Source organism: Tyto alba, unplaced genomic scaffold (assembly GCF_018691265.1).
Source record: "Tyto alba isolate M040663 unplaced genomic scaffold, T.alba_DEE_v4.0 Super-Scaffold_1, whole genome shotgun sequence".
In the NCBI taxonomy this organism is placed as follows: Eukaryota; Metazoa; Chordata; class Aves; order Strigiformes; family Tytonidae; genus Tyto; species Tyto alba.
Window position 1 is genome coordinate 3,174,868 of NW_024881261.1, and position 21,285 is coordinate 3,196,152.

At 40.8% G+C, this 21,285-nt stretch overlaps 1 protein-coding gene across 5 annotated transcripts in view; it reads right to left on the bottom strand.

Annotated features, from left to right (window-relative positions):
- Window positions 1–21,285, bottom strand: part of DOCK1 (dedicator of cytokinesis 1) — a 316,081-nt gene that overhangs the window by 45,633 nt on the left and 249,163 nt on the right. For all 5 annotated transcript variants that reach the window (XM_042792609.1, XM_042792599.1, XM_042792597.1 and 2 more), the window contains exons 36-40: window positions 19,331–19,371; window positions 17,931–18,021; window positions 13,858–13,977; window positions 4,433–4,522; window positions 1,760–1,864 (exon numbers count right to left, since the gene is read on the bottom strand). In XM_042792609.1, the coding sequence (XP_042648543.1) occupies window positions 1,760–1,864; window positions 4,433–4,522; window positions 13,858–13,977; window positions 17,931–18,021; window positions 19,331–19,371 (447 nt within the window). The remainder of the gene's footprint in view (window positions 1–1,759; window positions 1,865–4,432; window positions 4,523–13,857; window positions 13,978–17,930; window positions 18,022–19,330; window positions 19,372–21,285) is intronic.

The following is a 21,285-nucleotide window of genomic DNA, read 5'->3' on the forward strand; positions in this document are numbered from 1 at the left end:
ACCCACCCGTGCCCTGGGCTGCAGCCAGAGCAGGGGGGGCAGCAGGGCCAGGGAGGGGATTCTCCCCCTCTGCTCCTCTCTGGGGAGACCCCCCTGCAGTGCTGGGGCCAGCTCGGGGGCCCCCAACAGCAGAAGGACCCGGAGCTGCTCGAGCGGGGCCAGAGGAGGCCACGGAGATGCTGGGGGGGCTGGAGCAGCTCCCCTGGGGGGCCGGGCTGAGAGAGTTGGGGGGGTTCAGCCTGGAGAAGAGAAGGCTCCGGGGAGCCCTTCGAGCAGCCTCCCAGGGCTTAAAGGGGGGACAGGAGAGGTGGGGAGGGACTCTGGGTCAGGGGATGTAGGGATAGGATGAGGGGGGACGGTTTTAAACTGCCAGAGGGCAGATTTAGGTGAGCTCTAAGGCAGAAATTGTTCCCTGTTTTGGGGGTGAGGCGCTGGCCCAGGGTGCCCAGAGCAGCTGTGGCTGCCCCCTCCCTGGAAGGGTTCAAGGCCAGGTTGGACGGGGCTGGGAGCCCCCTGGGCTGGGGGAAGGGGGCCCTGCCTGGGGCAGGGGGGGGCACTGGGGGGGCTTTGAGGTCCCTTCCAACCCCAACCATACTGTGATTTTGTGACTAAACAAAGTTTTATTTCTTGGGATTTTTTAAAGCCTCTCCCTACTTCACTTTAATACACCATAAAGGACCAGTTGACCACAAGTAATGTGACAAAACCAGCTTTATCAGCAGTCACTGGATTTATCCAGTTAGCCAGGCTTCAGGGTATGCTTCAGCTTGCTCCTGGTATTTATTATGGCATAATCTGAGAGAGTTAAAATGGAATTACTCAGTTACAAACAGAAACTCATCTCCTAAATGAGTATTTCCAGGAGGAAACCTACCACCAGCACCTGGCCTGAGACTAAATCTCTCCAAGTCTCCTAGACTCAGAGAATAATAGTAATAATCTTTTTCTTCTCTCTATTGAACTGCCTTAATCTACTGTAACTCCTTCACAGGGAGAGAGTCTCTTTCCAAATTGAAAATCCTCAGCTCTTAAGACAGATACGACCAGCAAAGCAGCTAAATAGCAACTGTGTTATTTCCGTGTCACTGACTGCCAAGTGCAGAGTCCTGATACAGATGGAATTCAGATGTGTTAAATCCCGACCTTTCTTTAGCCAGTAACTCAACTCCATAACGATCCCAGTAACAGTGGCAAAAATCTAAAATGTTACTAGAGTTATGTTACTGGCATCAACCATGTGACATGTTTTAAACTGACACATGACTCAGGAAAATCAATGATAAAGATTGCTTTTAAAGGTATCACACACATCTTTGATAGTCAACTTCATTTTAGTGACTGCACTGGAATGGATACTCAAATGAAAATAGTCACATACAAAAAGCTTCTCTATTATCCTCAGTCACATATATATATCTATAGACACCTGCCAGGCAAAAATGTCACCATTTCAGATGGTGCTGGCTATTGCCCTGATTTATGGATAGGGCTGTATATCTTAATTTCTTGTGATACCCTGAAGAAGTATAAAGTATTGGGTATGTTTGAAGAAAAAGCTTCTTTACTAAAATTCAACTATTCCATATTAGAAACAGGAAAGAAAAAAACATTTGCTTTATACACCTAAAAAAACAACCATAGATGTTATGTAGATTGTAAATAACACACTGACACACAATAATGTACTTTCTCCACAACTGAGGGAAATTCCCAAAGCAAGAAACCTGGCTATCATCTGTGGAAAAAGGTGGACACTTACCCTTATGAATGTCGGAAATCCTTGGCCGTAGTATCCAACAGCAAAATAGTCTGGTTTTGGTCTTATTACTTTTACAATGTTTTCATAGAACTGGGCTTGCTTTCTCTGCAAAATAAATAGGAGGAATTTTAATGACCTAAATTTTAAAGAGATTCCTTATTCTTAAGATCTAGATCTCTTTTATGTGTATCTCTAACTTAAAGATATACATGTTTCATTTGCCCCGTTTTCTTCACCTCTCTATGAAATATATGCTAATATTTTGAAATACTAGACTCTGTAGCCACTATTTTTATGCTCATCTTGGTGAACCTCACTGGTCCATATCCAATATCTTAATTTTGATGAAGGCCAAGAATTTTCAAGGCAGCCTGAGCTCCCGATGCCGAAACTCTGGAATGATGAAGCACATACTGCTAAAAGCCAGCTCATCTCGACAGTGCTGACTTCTCAGTTTTCAGCTGTTAGATTTCATTATATTTTTCTACTACTTCTTTTCATATTTACAACTATTTATTTGCATATGGAAAGCAGGCAGTTGAGAATGCAGAAAAATTTAACTTCTGGAATAAATACACGCATGTCAGTCACCATCTGTTTTCAAAGCGGAATCCTTCTTTATCTCAAATGATGAAATAACAACAAATGTGCAGCTTCAGATGATTTGTTCATTAACTTATTTTTAGTCTATTACTTTCCGTAAGAGAATGAATTCTGATTTGGGGGGAGGTTTACTACTGCTCCCCTGCAAGAGGTAACAGAAAATGGCAAGAAGACTACAAAGACCTAAATCTGCCACATATTTCTCAGTTCACCTGTAGCAAAATTAGTTTGTCATTTGTGAATTGTATTAGCGTCTAATATTGAATACTGCTTGAATAAAAGAGGCAACAGGGAGAACAGAAAGAAATAAAAATCTTTAAAATTTTGTTGTGCGGCAGAAAAAAGAGAGCCAGCGTGCCAGTGCTATTCAGCAGCAGCAGTGGGGTATGTGAGACCTGACTTATACAGGAACGTGAATTTTGATCTTTGCCTTATTAGGGATGAATGCCCAAAGTGCACTGCTACTGCTTTTTGTGACATCTCTCTCAATTTCTCCTGTCTGATAAATAAAGAGCAGAAAAGCTTAGTTGTTTGATGTGAGAACTGGAAGTTCTGGGTCTCCTCTATTAGAAGAGGGAGGAACTCCATTTCCATACACAGATGAACTATACCTGGTTAACACCACTGCCTGGAATTATGTAACCTAATGGAAATAATGACATATTTACTATGAAGAAGAAATGGTGAACAATACATAATTTGGTATTATTTGCCATCAGCTACAATATATAAAGTGTGAATTCAGACTTCTCCGCCAAAATGGATTCAGTATGATAAGTAAAGGGTGGTTGCCTCTGCGACAAAGCTGTTCGTGTTCCCGTGTGCAAGCATAAAGGAGATGGAAAATTAAAAATGAGGGACTTGGAGAGTAGCTACCCACTGGTGAATCATTATATCTGACACATGAGAATCATTTCTAGATGAGGAACAATCTCTACCAGATTCCTTTTATATTGAAATGAAGAATATTCTCTGTTGAACGCGGCCCTACCGACAGCGGTGCAGGCAGCAAGCCAAGGAAGACCCTTCTGGCACACCACAGCACCCAAGAAATGCTCTACATAAACATCCCTTACCTCCTGCAGTGCAGAGCAATGTGAAACCAGGCTCCAGATTTGTTAGGCAAATCAATACAATCAGTCTGTCAGTAAAACCAGTTAAAACGCCACAAAAGGAGGGCCATCAAAAAGGGATATAAATTCAGCTGTAGGGAGCTGGAGGACAGAACCATGCAGAAAACAAAGAAGGCGTAAAGGAGAAAATAAACCCTGAAACTGAGAGGAGTGGTATTTACATTTATTCTTTCCTCCTCAAGAAAGGAGATTCTGGGGAGAAGGGGATGGAGATGCTTCTGGGGAGATGGCTCCTAGCCATCCTCAAAGTGAGCATTGGTGTCAGTGGAGAAGGAGGGTGCCGTGACACCGTATTAATGCCCAGCTCGGACAGGCTGGGATAAAGCAGATAAACAATTTAAAGAAATTAAGGACTCTGGTGAGTGCAAAGGTAAAACGTATCAAACACCTGAAAGTCGAGAATTTTCAGAACCAAACTGGCATCATGTCCCAACTCCTGTGAAAATGGTTGAGAAGTTAGGAGGGCCAGTGACAGATGCCATTTATCATTTTGGAGAACAGCAGGAGAGAAAAATATGGTGCTGGCATAATGAATGGGTAACATCAGGGCAAAAATAACTGACTCTAGACATGAATGCCTGGGGATTATTCATACCTAAAAAAAGAAACGTGAATATGGAAAGACACTTGAGAGAGAATGGGGATTTTTTCATGTTCCCATTTATATTTAAATTCCAAATTTCCTTTTATACCCCAAATAAATCAGCTTTACATTACCGAAATATTTTTCTTTCAGCTAAAAAAAAAAAAATAAAATTCAATCTTTTTCAGGCACTCCAGTGGTAGCCAGTTAATCAACATTCATCCAACAAAGCCAAAGCAGGCATCTATTTCTGCATTTTACTGTCATAAGAGAGATTTCCAGTAGAATTTTAAAAGCTGCGAAATTAAATACTGAAAAAATTTTTGCAGTGTCTATGTCATTAAAAAAACCTACCAGCAGTTCACTGAGTTGTTCATAATCAAACATTTCATTTTCATACTGTTCTGCAAGTTCTTTACCCAAGGCAATGGCCTCTTCCCACATCTGTGGAAAAAAAAATCACAAAGCAACAAAAAACCTGAATTACATACCTTGGTTAAACAATAACATTGGAATAAAATAACTCTTCATAAAACACAACAAAACGCATTGTGTCACATGCCTGAAAACACTGTGCATCTGATGTGCCAAATAGCTGTGGCAGCATTACCCACATGTCTCTATTTGATGCAAATCAAGTAAAATGATCAAATTGCTTCAGAAATAAAATTATTCCTGCTAGCCCAACTAGATATCCAATAATGTGTAAACACGACCTGCCCACAAAGAAACCCAGAACCTAGGACTTTGGATAAATGCTGTTGATTGATTATAGTTCATAATCACCTCTCTCTCCATCTAATATCTATAATCTATATTAGACAGGACAGGCAATTTGCAGATATTGCTTTGAACAAATATTCATTATATTTCCATTGGTTCTTTTTCCTCTCTTGCTTTTCAACCATGAAATTCAGCAGCCGTCTCAACTGACCCAAAGAAATTTAACAATATCCTTCAGCTCTTCAGAAGCCAACAATCTTAATGAGGAGCAGCAAAAATGTTTTTAAATGTGTATTTCTCATATTTTTCTATTCTAAATATTAAGAACCACTCAACCCCCCCCAAAATGCTTAAATTAGCACACCAGGCTATGTGAGATCTAACCTGATGCCTCTGCTACTGAAATTTGGCTGGCACTGCTGACCTCGCTGTATTAAAAAAAAATCAGATTTGGAATGAGTTATAAATCTATTTGGTCTGTATTACCCTTCATCTTATATTTAAATCCCTTGTCCACACCTCCTAATTCTCCTCTCAGCATCAGGCCACATGTTCCTTGGCCCGGTGAAATACTGGGATGGCTGCAGCTGCAAAGAGTGGTCGGATGAAGGAGGGTTGAACACGTGTTTCCCCATCGCTCCCCAAAGACATCCACCTTTGGGAGCGAAGAGTTTGAGGTGAAGCACCACAACTTCCGAAGGTGGTGGGAGCTGGACGATGCTGGGAAGCGAGAAGGGGAACGGCGCTCCTGGGGAAACCTTCACGCACACAACCGACTCCTGCCTCCACCTCACCCAGACCCCCCAACCCCATCTGCTTTAAAGCACTGTGTACCCCTCGAGACACCCTGAAAACCAAAATCCCCCCCAAAACACACAGATGAAATTCCATCACTCAAAGACCAAAATCAACGTTGGGTGAATTTTATTTGTCTTTTGGTCTGAAAGTTGAAATCATATTCCTTAGTGTATCAGGAAAACTTGGAAAAAAAATAAGACTTTTAGGAAAATTCTTAGTTCTAGATGCTGATTTAAAAATACAAGTAAAACATTAAGGTTTCATACAACTGCCAGTATGACCGAGACCGCTGCCAGCACTGGCTGAGGAGTCAGGCAGGGCACAGCTACCTGTGATTTAGTGGCACAAACACCAGACTGGGACGTAGAATATCTTATTTTTTTCCCTCAGAATTGGCAATCTGGAGCCCAGCCAGGCTAAATATTCAGTAAACCTTCCCCCATATGTAACATGCCAATGTCACAAAAACAAGATGTGGCTCGGTTCCCACTGGTTTGTTCTCTAACCCTTCTCCTCCCTGGAAACGAGGAGCCAATTTTCAAGTGGAGGGCACCCGTCCTGCAAACCGAAAGATGGACTGAAAAATTGTGCTGGCAGACTGAGGGGGAAGGGGTGGAAAGCAGCAGCCTGAAGAGGCAGGGAGCTGCTGCTGGTGGAGGAGATGAGGAGTTGCAAAAGGAAAAATAGTTACAGGAGATTGCAGAGAGAAAGGATGGAGATTTATGCTCTTGAAGTAAGGGAGTGAAGTAAAAAGAAAATATGGGCCAGACACTACACTGGTATGGCTGAGTGAAGGAAAATGAGATTTTGAGTCCCAAAGGAAAAAAAAGGGCAGATGCTTGGGCAAACAGAGACTGAGCTGTGACCTAATTTAAAACAGAAAGTTGATGGACGCTCATGAGGGGTAGATCCTGGTACTTACGTTAACCTTTGCTTATGGCTACTCGTGATGCTCGACCCCTTCTCTTGGTTTTTCTCATTTCTACAACAAGGTTGATAATATTATTTATCTAGGGAAGAGGACTGGAATGAGCATGAGTTACCTCATGTTTGTAAAATGCCTTGAATTTGAAAAAAGAATCAGAACGACTAATTACAATCATCGTAATGAGGGATCACGTCTGCAGGAAATCACAAGGCAGATTGTACGCTCTGCAACGCAATTTTTGCAAATGGAAGGGCCTGAATGTTTTTATCCATATTATGTATCTAATCTAGAATGATGATACAGAGCATATTTTTATTTCTAAACAAAAATTAAAATAAGTTTAACAGTAAAAGCATATTTGCAGAAAATGGAGTACATTTTCACATACTAGGCTGAGTTAATTTTGACTCAGAAGAGCAAAATTCCATCGATTTATAGAAACTAAAGTAATAGCTGTTTGGTAAGTCAGCAAGTGAAACCTTTCAAAATCACTTAACCTTTCTTCATTTTGACTGCCATTTTCTTTTTAACTTCAGTCATCCATAACTACTTCTGCACATTGTCATTTCAAAGAATATGGCATTACCATAATTTTCCTTGTCCAAGTTCTCTGCTTGTGTATTCCAGATTTAACCAGTCCCTTTCCAAAACCGAAGCACTTCTACTCTCTCTTCTGTTGCGAAAATATTTATAGATGATCTCAGGCAAACAGCTTTAGAGCTGAATGAGATTGCAAATAAATGGAAGTCTAAATAATTTTAGATTTGCATCGACACCGTAAACAAACTCATTCAGTTCTTCCACTGAATCCCAGATAAGCACAGACACTGCGATGTGTTTCCAAAGAACGTCTGGCAACTCACAGCACCGGCTCGGTGCTAAGGCTGTATGCCATTAAACGCTAACTAATTGTACCTGATCATCAAGGGATTCTGGATTAGTGGGGAAGAGAGGAGGGGAGGAGAGCTGCTGAGGGGGCTGAAACACCGTGTTGGTGTTGCTCAGCGTGAGTGAGCCGTCGTGCCACTGTGGCTTTGCAGCCCGTGGGACACACCACAGCAAGCCCGTCCCGGAACATCACCTACACTGCTGCAATGCTCTGGAGCCCATCAAAACTTCAAAAAGGACCCGGAGCTGCTCGAGCGGGGCCAGAGGAGGCCACGGAGATGCTGGGGGGGCTGGAGCAGCTCCCCTGGGGGGCCGGGCTGAGAGAGTTGGGGGGGTTCAGCCTGGAGAAGAGAAGGCTCCGGGGAGCCCTTCGAGCGGCCTCCCAGGGCTTAAAGGGGGGACAGGAGAGGAGGGGGGGACTCTGGGTCAGGGGGTGTAGGGATAGGACAAGGGGGGATGGTTTTAAACTGCCAGAGGGCAGATTTAGGTGAGCTCTAAGGCAGAAATTGTTCCCTGTGCGGGGGGTGAGGCGCTGGCCCAGGGTGCCCAGAGCAGCTGTGGCTGCCCCCTCCCTGGAAGGGTTCAAGGCCGGGTTGGACGGGGCTGGGAGCCCCCTGGGCTGGGGGAAGGGGGCCCTGCCCGGGGCAGGGGGGTTGGGACTGGGGGGGCTTTGAGGTCCCTTCCGACCCAAACCAGCCTGTGATTCTATGATTCTAAAACCAGACCTGTGCTGTCGAAAGCACTGCATACACATCAATGCCTATAGTTAGGACAGCACTGCCACCGATTAAATGACGACTTTAGAAGAATTAAATCTTGGTTTTGATTTGTTTTCATCTTCCACCTTTGTCAGTTGAGGCTGTAAAAATGCTGGAGCATAGTCTGCATTTCCATTGCTCTTCTCCCAGCCTGAACAAACCCGTTAGATGTAACTGAATATTAATATTAATAATGAAATTTATAAATGTTTCAGAGCCTAAAAAATGAATCCTCAAATTAAACACGCTATAGATTTAGTTTACCTACAATATACACGCAATAATCACACAATTCTAGCATTCTTCCTAGTAACCATTCCGCTACCTATCAGTGGAGAAGAACAGGAGAAAAACAGATATGAACCACATTTGTTTCTGGCTTAAGTTACTGGATTTTCTTTAAAAATTCTTTAAATGTTAGTTTACAAGTTATAGTGCTCATATTTTGTCACATTCTTTTTAATGGAACACTTTCTGGTATAGATAAGAGATAAAACTACTCTTTTTCTATCATTACTGCAAATACACGATAGAAGTGCCTCAGCATGAGAAAAGATTCTTTCCATTTTTGTCAGCCAGTAAGCTGGCCCCTCTCCAACCAAGGGGCCTGTCTTAGAGAAAAGCACCTACTTTTTGTTGCTACTACCTCTTAAAAATCCCACTCTGCTCTAACGTCTCTATTTTGAAATCCAACTGTCCAGTTCAATCCTCTGAAGGGACAACAAGAAGTTGTATTATAAAACTCAATTTACAAAATGTCAAGTGCCCTGAATTCCAGAGGTCCACGAGTCCATTAACCACCTGGTTTTCACTTGGTCGCTTGTGCAGCTGGACCACAACACCTGCAACATCACCGAAAAGAAACCCAAAGCCAGTAGTTTTTCCAACATCGTAACAGAAGCAGCAACTGTGTGTTTAAAATCCCCTGCACAACCCTCCTAAAAATTTCTCTGTTTACTACAGAGCAAATTTATTCAGGTGAGGACAGCACGGCTGTGGCAAAGGATCCTGATAAATGAAATCTATATTCTTGAAGGTCAATAACTCCCAATCTGCTGCCTCACAGATTTCCTGCCTTGGAAGGTTTCCCAGGTTTGCCCAAGACATGGCAGGTCTTCTGGAGGAATGAGCCGTACGGGGAGCTACTACACAGGATTTGTACGATGAACAACTCATTAATGCAAGAAGCAATTTATCTGGAGTGTACCAGAGAGGGAGGTTGGTGATAGTGGAAGGAAAATGCTTCTTTTATACTGAAGGCGTAAGGAAAATATGTACAGCCTAAATTTAGTTGTGTAGACACGAGCTGGAAAATTGTTAGGGGAAAGACTTTGAGGATGCAGAAGGAGATCTTTTTAGGGAAAACCTAGCAATTTAATTTAGTTTGGAAGCTGGATTGCTTGTTGCCCAGAAAGAACCGCAGCATCCAATTTAGTTTTTGAGGTTCTTTAATAGCAGCAAAGGAGGATCTTAGGATATTTCTTAGTTCCTGCTGAGTTAACGGTCAGTAAAAATGAAATAGTCTAGGGTAAGAATATTATTGTGCAGTATTCTGATGTATGAAGGACATTCCAAGCTGTTTAAATTTCAGATAGTGTTAATTAACCACCATGTAAGCTTAATATTTTAAATAAAATGTCAAAACACAGTATTTCTCTATTGCTAGTACTGCATTCAAGATGCGTAAGATATAGCCATCGCTGGAAACCCTTTAAAAGAACTTGCTGTATTCATTTGGAACACGGTCAAACACCGTATCTTTCTTCTCTGAAGACTGTCTCTGTCCTTCACAGCTCTCAGGATGGGCTCACGATCTGACATGGGGTACGAGCTGGACGCGAGCCTTGCACTGATTTTTGGCAGACAGGTGCATTTCACCACTGTCTCCTTAGAGGGAAGAAAAAGCCATTTGATGCCATCCCACGAGCCGAAAAAAAGAAGACATTTTAAGCCAACGCATGGTATTTACTGCGTGGTTTCAAATATTTTGTGTTTTGTAGCTCCAGTAAAACAGTAAAAGGTATTTTTTTTTTTTGGACAGGGGGGTGCGGGGAGGGGGAAGGAATGAGGAGCAGAAATAAATGAACAGTGTGCATTTCTTTACTTTTTTCTCCCTAGGACCAACACTTTCAATTTATGGAGGAGCAGTGGAAAACATGTACTGATTTATAGACTGCGGCATCCACTGGCAAACTTGAAACACGTTGCTGTTTGTACATTTTACCGTGCAGGAGTAAGAATGCTGCTGCTTCCTTTACGGCTCCAGAGACCACATAAGCCTATTTAAAAATAGTATCTTAACTTTGCCAATGACACAGAGTATTTCTTGGCTTCAATAGTTCATTAGCATTGACTAACATCGACTGCTCCGCACAGGCAAAGTTCTACCTCCTTCTCTACCACCATTATTTTTCCTTCTTGTTCTGAGATACTCTAACCTACCAGTTTTCAGTAAAGTCTGTGGATTAAGGGCTTTGTTGAAAATTACAAAGCTTCAGCAAAACAGAGGAAGAGCAAACACTTCAGAGCAGTTCAAAGGATAGGTTAGACTGCCGTGATAAGCGTGAAGATAAGGCTTTTAAGGGCAAAAGCCAAGAGACATTGAGATGAGGCTGGAAAGTGCAATGCAGTGAAGAATAATAATAATCTAGGAGAGAAAACTGTATATACTAGGGAAATTTGGGCATAACATTTAATTTTGGAAACAAGGAGCTTAGAGGAGTAATGAAAAGTATTAATAATAAGGCATCAAATGCATGAAGCAGAATAGCAAAATGCAGAAGCTGTATCTGCATATGCTATTTTACTAAAGGTGAAAGGTGCACTTCAGCTTTAAAGAAGATCTGTTTAAGGACCAAAAGTCAAATAAAAGTAAAAAAGCAAGCTTCCCAAGAACAATGTATTAAAAAATAGAAAACAAAATGAGGAATCCTAAACATATCTCAAACTACAAATAACAGGGATATTCATGGTGAAGGTCAGTATTTTGTTCTCGGCCAAAATGAGATGCCCACACTCCTGCTTTCACTGCAAGCCCACACTCCGTATTCTTAAATTACAAATTTCTTGGGGACTTCTGGTCTAGAAGTGAGAGGTCCACTCCATTCCAGTCTGTGTATGGAGGATTATACCTTCCTCTAAATTCATCTCACCATGAATGCTGATATTTAGGGAATAAGCCTCAAGGTTGGTCTTCACTTGAAAAGTGCACCGTGCATTTCCCCCCGGGGAAATTACTCTGCTAAAAGAAAGCGATCATGATTTTTGAGAGGCTGAACTACACCACCCTTTTTTAAAAAAAAAGAAAAGCCAATGTTTTAGAGTCACCTTTTAGGAAATCCATCTCCTCCATTTCTTCTACATAACCTTTCTAACCACATCTACCTTGCCTCTCAGGTCCACCATTTCCCACCGGGTTGAAGAGGCAGTCTCACAACAACTTTAAAACAAAACCCTGAGCTTCCGTAAAAGCCTGGAAGTAGCTCTGCAGATGGCCAGGGTAAAAGGACCTTCTTTTGACGTCTCTGGTTAACTTTATGGGAAGAGAAAGCAAAGCAATGGGATCAACCCAGAGTGAATTTCTGTGCAGTGAAGCAGCCGGGTGATTACGGTACAAAAAGAAGAGGAACTGGTTAGTGTATCGGTACAGCCTTCTACAAATGCACAGCAAATACTATTTCAGATGTGTTACTGATTATGGAATGGCACAGTTAAAGTAGCGGCTGGACTACGTTTGCCAACTGCATAGGTAAATGTAAGAAGTTGATTTAACCTAAGGACAGAACATCCCAAATGAGAGGATTACCTTAATTCTACTGTGGAAACATCAAGTTTGAGGTTCCTGACATTTGCAAATTCATCTAAGATGCTCATATTCTCAGTGTACGGTGCTTTTATTTTTTTTCCTTCTCACTGAACAATACAGAAAGTTATCACCAACTTGAGTGACCAGAGAAAGAGAGAAGAAATATCTGTAACTATGAAAAAGTACTTTGAAAATGAATCATCTCCTCACACACACACACAAAAATCATGCAGGAGTCCTATGTCTTGAGTTATGCTAAGGAACAGGAGGAAGCAATCACAGTGGTCCCTTCGATATTGTTCACCACAAATCTTTAGAATAACGAAGATTCAGTTGTTTAGTCAAACTACGAGGGAAAGGAAAACCACAGCATTTTCAGTGCTATTTGTTTTGAAAGCAGGCAGAGCTTTCTCTCATTTTTCACTGTAAAATCTGAAAAAATTAAGAATGGTTATTCAGTCAAACAACAGTCTCTCAAGCGTGGATGCCGTGCTGTGTAATGTGGTGCAGGCTGAAAAGTAAGCAGCAGGTATTTTGCCTGCTGTTTATATAAACAGCTCATTAGCGCTATCAGCAGAAACGGGTGGGTACAACTTTAAGACAGGCTGTTTTCAATATAGATATAAAGGACACTGCAGCTTTTAATTTACAGCTAAAATGCATTGGCCTGGTGCTCAGAAGAACAATTCCCACCGCCTGTATACTAGCATCATAAAAGACTAACTGTGAAGCCATAAAGATGTAAAACAACAAAATAAAAACATGCGACTTCTGGCTTTTCATTTTGAGAGAGGAATGTAATATTAAAATACACTTTTAAATCAGCTATGACTCTAATTCTAACGAGGTTCTCCTTACCCGCTGTTAAAGGGTTAGTAAAAGCTTTCTGGGCAGCAGAAGCACGCTGTGCAAACCAGTGGTATCCACGGTGTAAGCACCAGCGCACCTACACAAGCCCCAGCCCCACGCAGCCTGTTTGTGCAGCCTGGATCTATCCCAGTCTAGAATTAGAATTATTTTTTTTAGCATAATTTATCAACATCTAAATATTGCATTAAGATAAGGTATAAAATTTGACCTTTTAAGCAAAGTTTAGATCAAAATACTGATGTGATTCTGCTAAAAACTTACATGGAAAACATGAGGTGGTTGGATAATATTCTAGTTCTACCAGAAAATGACATTTCTGTTTGCACTACAAATATCGCTTTAAAAAACCCAACTGTATGTTCCTGAAATATTCTGACAAAGAGATCTTTACTTCTAGATTTAAATATTTTGTGCATGAAATATCCAAACACTGATACATCCCTACATCTCCCTGCCTACCAAGTTAAGCCCCTTCATCTCTGTGGACAGGCAACACCAGCACTCTCCCCTTCCCACCATGCAATGCCAAATGCAAATTCGTCTTGCAATAAAAGATGCAATTGCCGTGAAATATCCTCATCTCAGAATCTTCCTGCCTTCTTACGATATGAACCACAGACACCCATTCTCTGACGGAAATATTTTGTGTGCACGAGAAAAAAAACAAGGGTAGCTGAAGGATTGCAAATAGCTATTGTAATTGCCAGAAAAAGTAAGTCCCCCAAATTACATGCATCACTTTTTTATTTTCTCCATGGCATCATATGCACATATATTTACCCTTAACACAGCAGTTATAAAAATACCATTGATTTATTTTTACTTTTTTGGGGGTATCATTATCTTTAAGTGCTAGCTGGTAGACCATTTACATAAAGCACTCCAAATAACTTATAACAAGTTGAAAGCTCCCTGAAGGTCACTGGATGCAAGCTATGTTTACTATTCAACTTATAAGTTAGAGAGAAAAGCAATGAAACATATTTGGACTTTTTTCTTCCCTTTTTACCTTGCCCTTGTCAAAGTAATGGATAATTTCTTGATACAGCTGATCTTTCAACTGTCCTTGAGTAGCAGCCTGGTATCCATCCCGCTGGGTGAGATGAGCTGCACATGCTTCTTCTGACCACTAAATCATACAAGAAAGAGAGGAAAAGTGAAAGCAAATCAAAAGTTATGAAATGTGTCAGTAAAATTAGGCTACATAAAATGCGCATTCTTTATTTAAAGAAGTGGTAGCACAGCTAATTCTTTTGAACAAAGATTTTTTTTTTTTTTTTTTGCAGTTGTGTTCTTTGATTCCTTGGGCACAAGGACCATTTATTTGAATGCTGTAATTGGAGGCTAATTACATGTATCAGCTGGAAGGAAGCTTCTGGAGGAGGCTTCATCTCCTCGGTGAGTTTGATGAGACTGACCTTGGCCTGCTGCTGGGTACAACCTGCCGAAAGCATAGCGAACACTTGCAGGCTTACGTTGAGAGAAGCCCCGAAGCCAAGATACACCAATACGAACGGAAAGGATTGCAGGCACAGAAATGAAACAGCTCAAGTTCATCGAGAACATTTGGAGGCACGGAAAAGCGCCACTAACTTTACACAGCCTGTCTGCAATTAGTAGCTCTTGCTCTTCCAGCAAATGCCTAACGGCTGAGGAAGAAGGCACGGGCATTAAATGGATTTCCTCCTAAGCCTGAGAGAACCAAGCAGTTCCCTGCCTCCTCCTCCCTTGCACCTGCACATTCTGGTGTCCAGTGGGGGACAGATGCACCTGAAACCTCTGGACTCCCCCATTCCTATCACCTCTTCCTCACCTCCCTTCATCCTCCTGCTAATATTCCCTACGACCTACCCGGGGGTGAGGCAATACTGCAGCCTCTTCCCTAGCCAGGATACTAATGGGATGGCCTACCTTTCCATAGCTGTTTATTTTCATGAGGCTAGCTGGAAATTAATACTTCAGAGACTCACAAACCTCTACCAAACCAAATCACAAACCTCCATGAAATCAAACGCAACTTCTCATAGATTGAAGAAGAGGCAGGGACAGGTGCTCCAATGTCCTATTGTTGCCTTAAGAAACCGAATTCAAAAAAATTTAATTAAAGAACTGTTCACTTTCTTCTCTGAAAATCAAAGTTACTAAAGTAGGAGAACTGCCCACTGAAAGAAATTCTGTAACTTTAGGAAAAGAAGAAGAGATCACGCAGAGATCAGCAACTTACAGATTTAGTTACAGAATTACTGTTACATCATCCAGTTCTACCTCCTGTATCTTATTAAATTTCACCCAACTGCTTCTTAATATGGCTAAAATGTTGGTGTTTTGCTAAAACAGACAACTTTGATTACTTCGTGGTACAGAGTTGTGTTTCTGAGCAACACCAACTTCATGAAGTCTGCAATGTAATGGTATTTTTTATCATACTAAGAGCCCCTATCTTCTGTTAGTTTTGACTAAATGGGTTAAAAATACAACTAAAGCTTCTTTTCTTAAGTGCACTTCATCAGCTTGAAATAATCTGGAGAAAACAATGGTGGCTCTCTCTCGCAGAGACAGCCCTCTTGCAAATTTACAGGTGAAATTCTTGAAAGCTCTCAGACTTGACCTAAAGGTGATCCCATTAAAATAAGCGTGATGAAATATATGCCAGTGACGACCGCCATTGAAAATCCTGTCCTTAAGGTTTGACAGAAAAACTCAATTGCTTAAAGTTACACACACCACAGTATGGCTGCTTCCCAAGCAATATGGAACTCCTCCATCCACTGCTAACTACTGGTAGTAACAGGGTGTTGTATTAGATGAATAAACACAATTTTATAATAAAATAATTCCAAAATACAGTGTAATTATATTTATAAACATTCACTTAGTGATGTAAACCTGCAACAAATACTACACTTATATTTGCCATCTTCTATCGATTTGCATTGTAAGAAAAGAAAACTGGGTACTTCTTTCCAGTAAATTAAAGGAGTATATTAAGATACTCATCTGGTCTCCGAAGACATTCTGTAAGAAAAAACAAAGTTGGCTAAACGCCAATTTAAGGTGACCTAAAGCACAGTGACTAACAATTTCAAGCCACAACAGGTAAAAGTTTGACTGACATTTTACGGCACGGTTCATTCCCTCATTTTTCCAGAAAATGCAGCACCTGTGGACGGGAATAAATGATTTATCTTGTCTAGAAGGTTCATGCGTGTGAAGTGTGCCGAGCAAGGATCACACAACTCGGCAGTCCTGTGTGACGTCCCCCGTGGGAACGAGAGAGATCTCTGTAGCCCCAGGCTCGGCGAGTTACGCGCTCCAACTTCCACCCGCGGGCCCCAGCCTGTGTGACGGGAGGTGGCAGAGCCATCTCCTCACACCTTCACCTCTCTGACACAGGTCTCAGCCCAGAAAATGGCATTACCAAAGAAGTGACTGCATCCAGCAGGTGTGTCCAACAACTGCCCCTGCTTTTAGCCATGTAGAAAGCTATTGCTGCAGTACTTTGGCACTCCAGATGAATCTCACTGATGTTTTCTCGTGCAGTAACCCTCTATTTATTTTAAAATACAGTAAATGCATTTCAAAGTATCTTAATTTAAATTGCACATGTACGCTCTGCATTATGTTTAGTCTTATTATAGCTTTGAGTCAGTTTACTCGGTTTGGAGGTACGAGTAATTCTCAGCGCATCCATTAGAAGCATTTAATTTAACACCTTCCACTTTTCAACTTTTCAAAATAGATATTTTACACATGCATTTCGCTTGGGATTGCTTAGATTAAATCAAAGATTGCTAAGAACAAATCACCGCTTAGAATGAGATAAATTTTCTTCACGAAATGAGGTGCCATTAGCATAGATTCTGTAATAACATCAAATGCTTGCAATAATACAAAAGGTTGCAATATGCTGGCCGTTGCCATGAGAAATAGATGAAGGGGAAAATGCAGTTCTCCATTATTCTGTCCCTGAGTCTGCCCCACACGGCCACGGGTGCTACCATGCTCGAGGGGAACAGAGAGAGACCCGGGTCTCTCCGGACAAAGATTTCACTGTGGGCGCTGAGACGTGAGGAAGAAGAATTGGACTAAAGCAAATGCTTCAGAAAACACTAATTCTTATCAAATTTAGATTTTTACTTTTTCTGCTGACCGCTTTTAAAAATCAAAACATCAAACACCTTGCCAGTAATTTAGTGATGGCTAGGCTAGGTTAAACATGTGAATTCCTGACACCAGTGTCTGCTGTTGAGCGCGGCATCCGTCTATACGATAACGCCGGGAACACAGGTGGCACATGCTGCCACGTTTGTGACACAATCCTGTAAACAAGCTGCAGGGTAGAGACAACACCATCTATCCAGAAAGTTTTCAGTGAGATTAATGCTTAATGAAGTACGGCTTCAATACATTGCTGACTGACCCTATATAGTGTTAAAAACTCAAATGCTTTATTTACATGCACTTTGTATACATAACATTTTATTTATATATATTGCAGGTTACGCCAAAACATTTCTTGAAGAACAGGAATATTGTTATGGCTCTTTAAATGTGCTATAAGCTGTGTAACACTGCATTAAAATCATAGGCACCTTTTAAAGGCATGAACTTGGAAAGATGACCATTTGAATCTCTCTCTAATTTTTCCAAATCAAAACTGAATCTACAGGTGCCCAAGAGCACTTGATAACAGTCTCTAGAAGTCTCTTGTATTGCCTCGGCAGAAACAATGTTGTGGAGAGCTGATTTACTAAAATATGTGTTCAGATGCTTCCACACATTACATAATTTTGATATTTAAAAGAAATTTAAATTACAGCTTTGCAATTTATAACTTGAGGTCTTGACTTGACCGCACTTCCATTCATTTCAGATCAAGATGAATAAAGCATGCTCTGACATACACTAATGGCAGAGGGCTGTTTTCCTGCACTTATTAATTACATGTGCAAAAGATAAAACTGACATCAGCAGCAGTTGTTAATCAGTTTGAAGTGCTGGCCTTCTAAGAGTGATAAAGAATACTAAGATTGGTTAGTGCTAACATGATTTTCAAAACTTGCAATGCATTTTGGTGTTTACCTTAAGAAGCTTTGCATGCAGAAGTAACGTGTAGGCAGCCTCCGTGTAGTTATCACATTCTTTGTGCAGGTCACACAGCTTGTACAAATACCTGCAAGTAATAAGAACAATGGCTCTTAAAAAAGGCTGGTTCTTAAATGTTACAAAATAATTTATTTTGAAGACCACAGTGGTTCAATTCTGTCTTCAAACAACTACATATATGTAGGATTATTTGAAGCTCAGGCTTCTGTGTGCAGACAAGCTTTAGGACCATTTGCATTTCAACTGTGTTCTTTTTCCAATGCATATAAATGACTTGTGATGGGTAATGAATCCAGTACAGACTTTGTGCAAGAGATATTGCTCTAATTGTTCAGCTATGGAGACAGTTCTAAGTCATCTTCCTTAACTTCAATATCATCACACCTCTGGAAGGGAATTATCTTCATTTGTTTGTTTATTTGTTTTTTGTTTTTTGTTTTTTTTTTTTTTTTTTAATATGACAAACTATTAATACTGTATTTTGACAAAGCCAGTGAAAATACAGAACTCTGATGCTCATTCTGACACATTATAAGTTTATTAACAGAAATATAAGAGAATTGGGGTGGGGATTTGACAGTGAGAGACAACTTATCTTTACAGAGATGCTGAATTGGGCAGACCTATGACTCATAACTTTACATGCTTGTCCACAGTTATCAATCCTGACTTTTGCTAGATTTTATTTTATTTTTGCAAAATAATAAAGCACTAATTAAAACCATTTAAACAACAGGAAGTGAGTTCACAAGTGAAAATTCTTCCAAAAAAGTAACAAGCACCTGAGAATGAATTAATGAATAATATTTGGATACCTAAAATAGCATTAAAAAAACAAGCCTCATCATTTTAGCACAACGGTCTAGCCAATTTTAAGCCAAAGTACAAACAGAGGACTAGGAACCCTGAAGTTTACAAAAAGCACAACATATTACCATTTTTACTTTGTGTGAAAATAGATTTTGAAAGGTTCCTAAAAGCTTTACATTTAAAATAAATATCAGCCATGGTGTTATTTAATAGTCCTTTTTACCCCAAGTCACAGATTCTGTGCCTCACCAGGAGGCAAAATCATTTCTTTGCTCAGCTTTCTTTTGACTTATTTATTTTCTTCATGTGTATTTCAGTGTTCATCGTAATATAACTGGTGGAGTTGGAGGGGGTGGACAAAAAAAAAAATCTCATTACTCTGATTTCTAAATCTCATTGTCCTCAGTGAAGATAAGCTTTCGAATGTACTTAAGGTTCAGTCAAAGTATGTGTTTTCATTACTTCTTTTCCTCCAGCCCCCAAGTGACTGCTTAATATGAGCTTAATTTTCTCCAATTACACTACAGTAAGTCATGCAGAGTTTGTCAATGGTCATGTTTACAAACCTTATGTACATTTCTTCTCTCTCAATCTCCTTGTAGAAATTCTGAAAAACATAATTTTGTTACAAAGTCTTTGATTTCACAGTGTGGAATGTATACAGAACATGTTCTAAATTAAAAATTAATAATTGCATAGCATCAACCTCAAACCTGCAAAATGAAATTTGCCTCTAGTGATAAAACACAAGTTATTTAACCTATAAAGTCTGATGCTGTGATGTTTCATGATGTAGTGTATTAAGGCTTACGTCTCATTGCAAAGGTTAAGAATTTGCAACAACAGTACTGCTAGAAATTTGCTTCTGGCATTTGCAAGTCACACATCATTAACCATTTTCAGTTGAAATTTTGTAATATATAAAACAATAATTTTTAAGCAACAGTTGTTCTATGGATTTAGAACTCTAAACCTTAGTTGAGCAATACATCATCTGCTCTTGAATTCTGATAGTTCCTTTGGAAATAGAAAGTTAGATTAGTGTTATTTATCTGGTTTCATATGCCACACGTTATCATCACTCTTTTCAGAAATGTCTGAATGCCTGTGGTCTTGAGATAAACTAGTTAACACTATAAATATTGTAAATGCAAGATATGATAAATTGGGTGAGATATTAAAGGCATTTCTGAATCTAATTTAAAGTTTGCCCTCAAAAGTTAAAATATACCTAAGAAAACAAAATACCAAATAATTTCTCCTTCACTGAATTAAAATGTATTTCAATGCTCAATTATACCAGTCTGAGTAGCCACTAATAGATGCACAAACCCAGTATTAATAGATGCATAAGCCCAATACAAAACTGTTCCTTTCAAAGAGAACCGAAATACAGGGTAGACTCTACGTACCGCCGTTGGAAATGACGGATTATCTGGTGGATATACCATTTTAGTTGACAAAACTGCTCACTGGCTTTAAGTTCAACTCAAAAAGACAAACTGAACCACACAAAAAATGTCTGCTGTTTTTCCTTACTTGTGTTTTGTTTGCCTTTTTAAAGCAGAAGAGATTTCCGAGTTGGGTGGATCAATAGCGTAAAAACCGTTTAATCCTAATATTGCTGCCAGCTGCTCTGCCCTTCTGATGCAGCTCGAAAAGCTACAGCAAATCCGCCAAACCGGGCCGAGGCTTGGGCGGCAGGCTGACCAGACGCACCTCACATTCACTGGAGTTCCCTCTCCCCCCAAAAAAGCCACCCCTGCTCCTGCCCCCTCTTCGGGTGGGGGTTCCCCCCCCCGAGGCTGGGCTGGCCCACACGCGTGCGGCTCCACGGCCGAGGAACCCGTGGGGATGGGAAACAACCCGAGGGGAAGAGCGTGAGCTTTCGGCAAGATCCCTCCTCGGATCTGCTCTGCTACCTTGGCGGCACGCGTGCTTGCACCAGGATTGGCAGGGGTAGGAACAAGCAGCTGAGGGAGCAGACAGGGCTTCTATGATTTTCTTTTTTAACATCGGCACTGGCTTAAATGCATATCAAAACCTCTGACTTAAACTACAGTCAATACAGACAAACTTAATCCTGTGAAAGCCTCTGCATTATTAAAGTCCCAATTAAGAAGTCTTTGAGACCTCGGGTGGGAATTGTGCCGAGTATCAGCCCTGGGCTGGATTTTAGCAAAGGCAGGTGCCTGGAGAATGATGAAAAGACTGAGCGAGCCCTGGAGGGCAAATGGGACTTTAAAATCAAGCTGAAGTTCGAAATCACCAAAACCGAAGGAAAGTTCCGCCCTGCGATGCTGTCCTGCATTTCCTGCAGACTTCAGTGGCAGGGTGGTGTGTGGATATCTCATGGTGATTTAACCTGACAGCAGCAAATTGCTCACACAATTTATCAACTGCAAATACCCGAAGAATTCAGATAACAAAAATCATCATCAGAAGATGCTGTTAGAGACACTTAGAGAAAACAAAACTAACACGCCATCGGTCCCCCCTGCGGTCAGTGTGGCAAGAATTA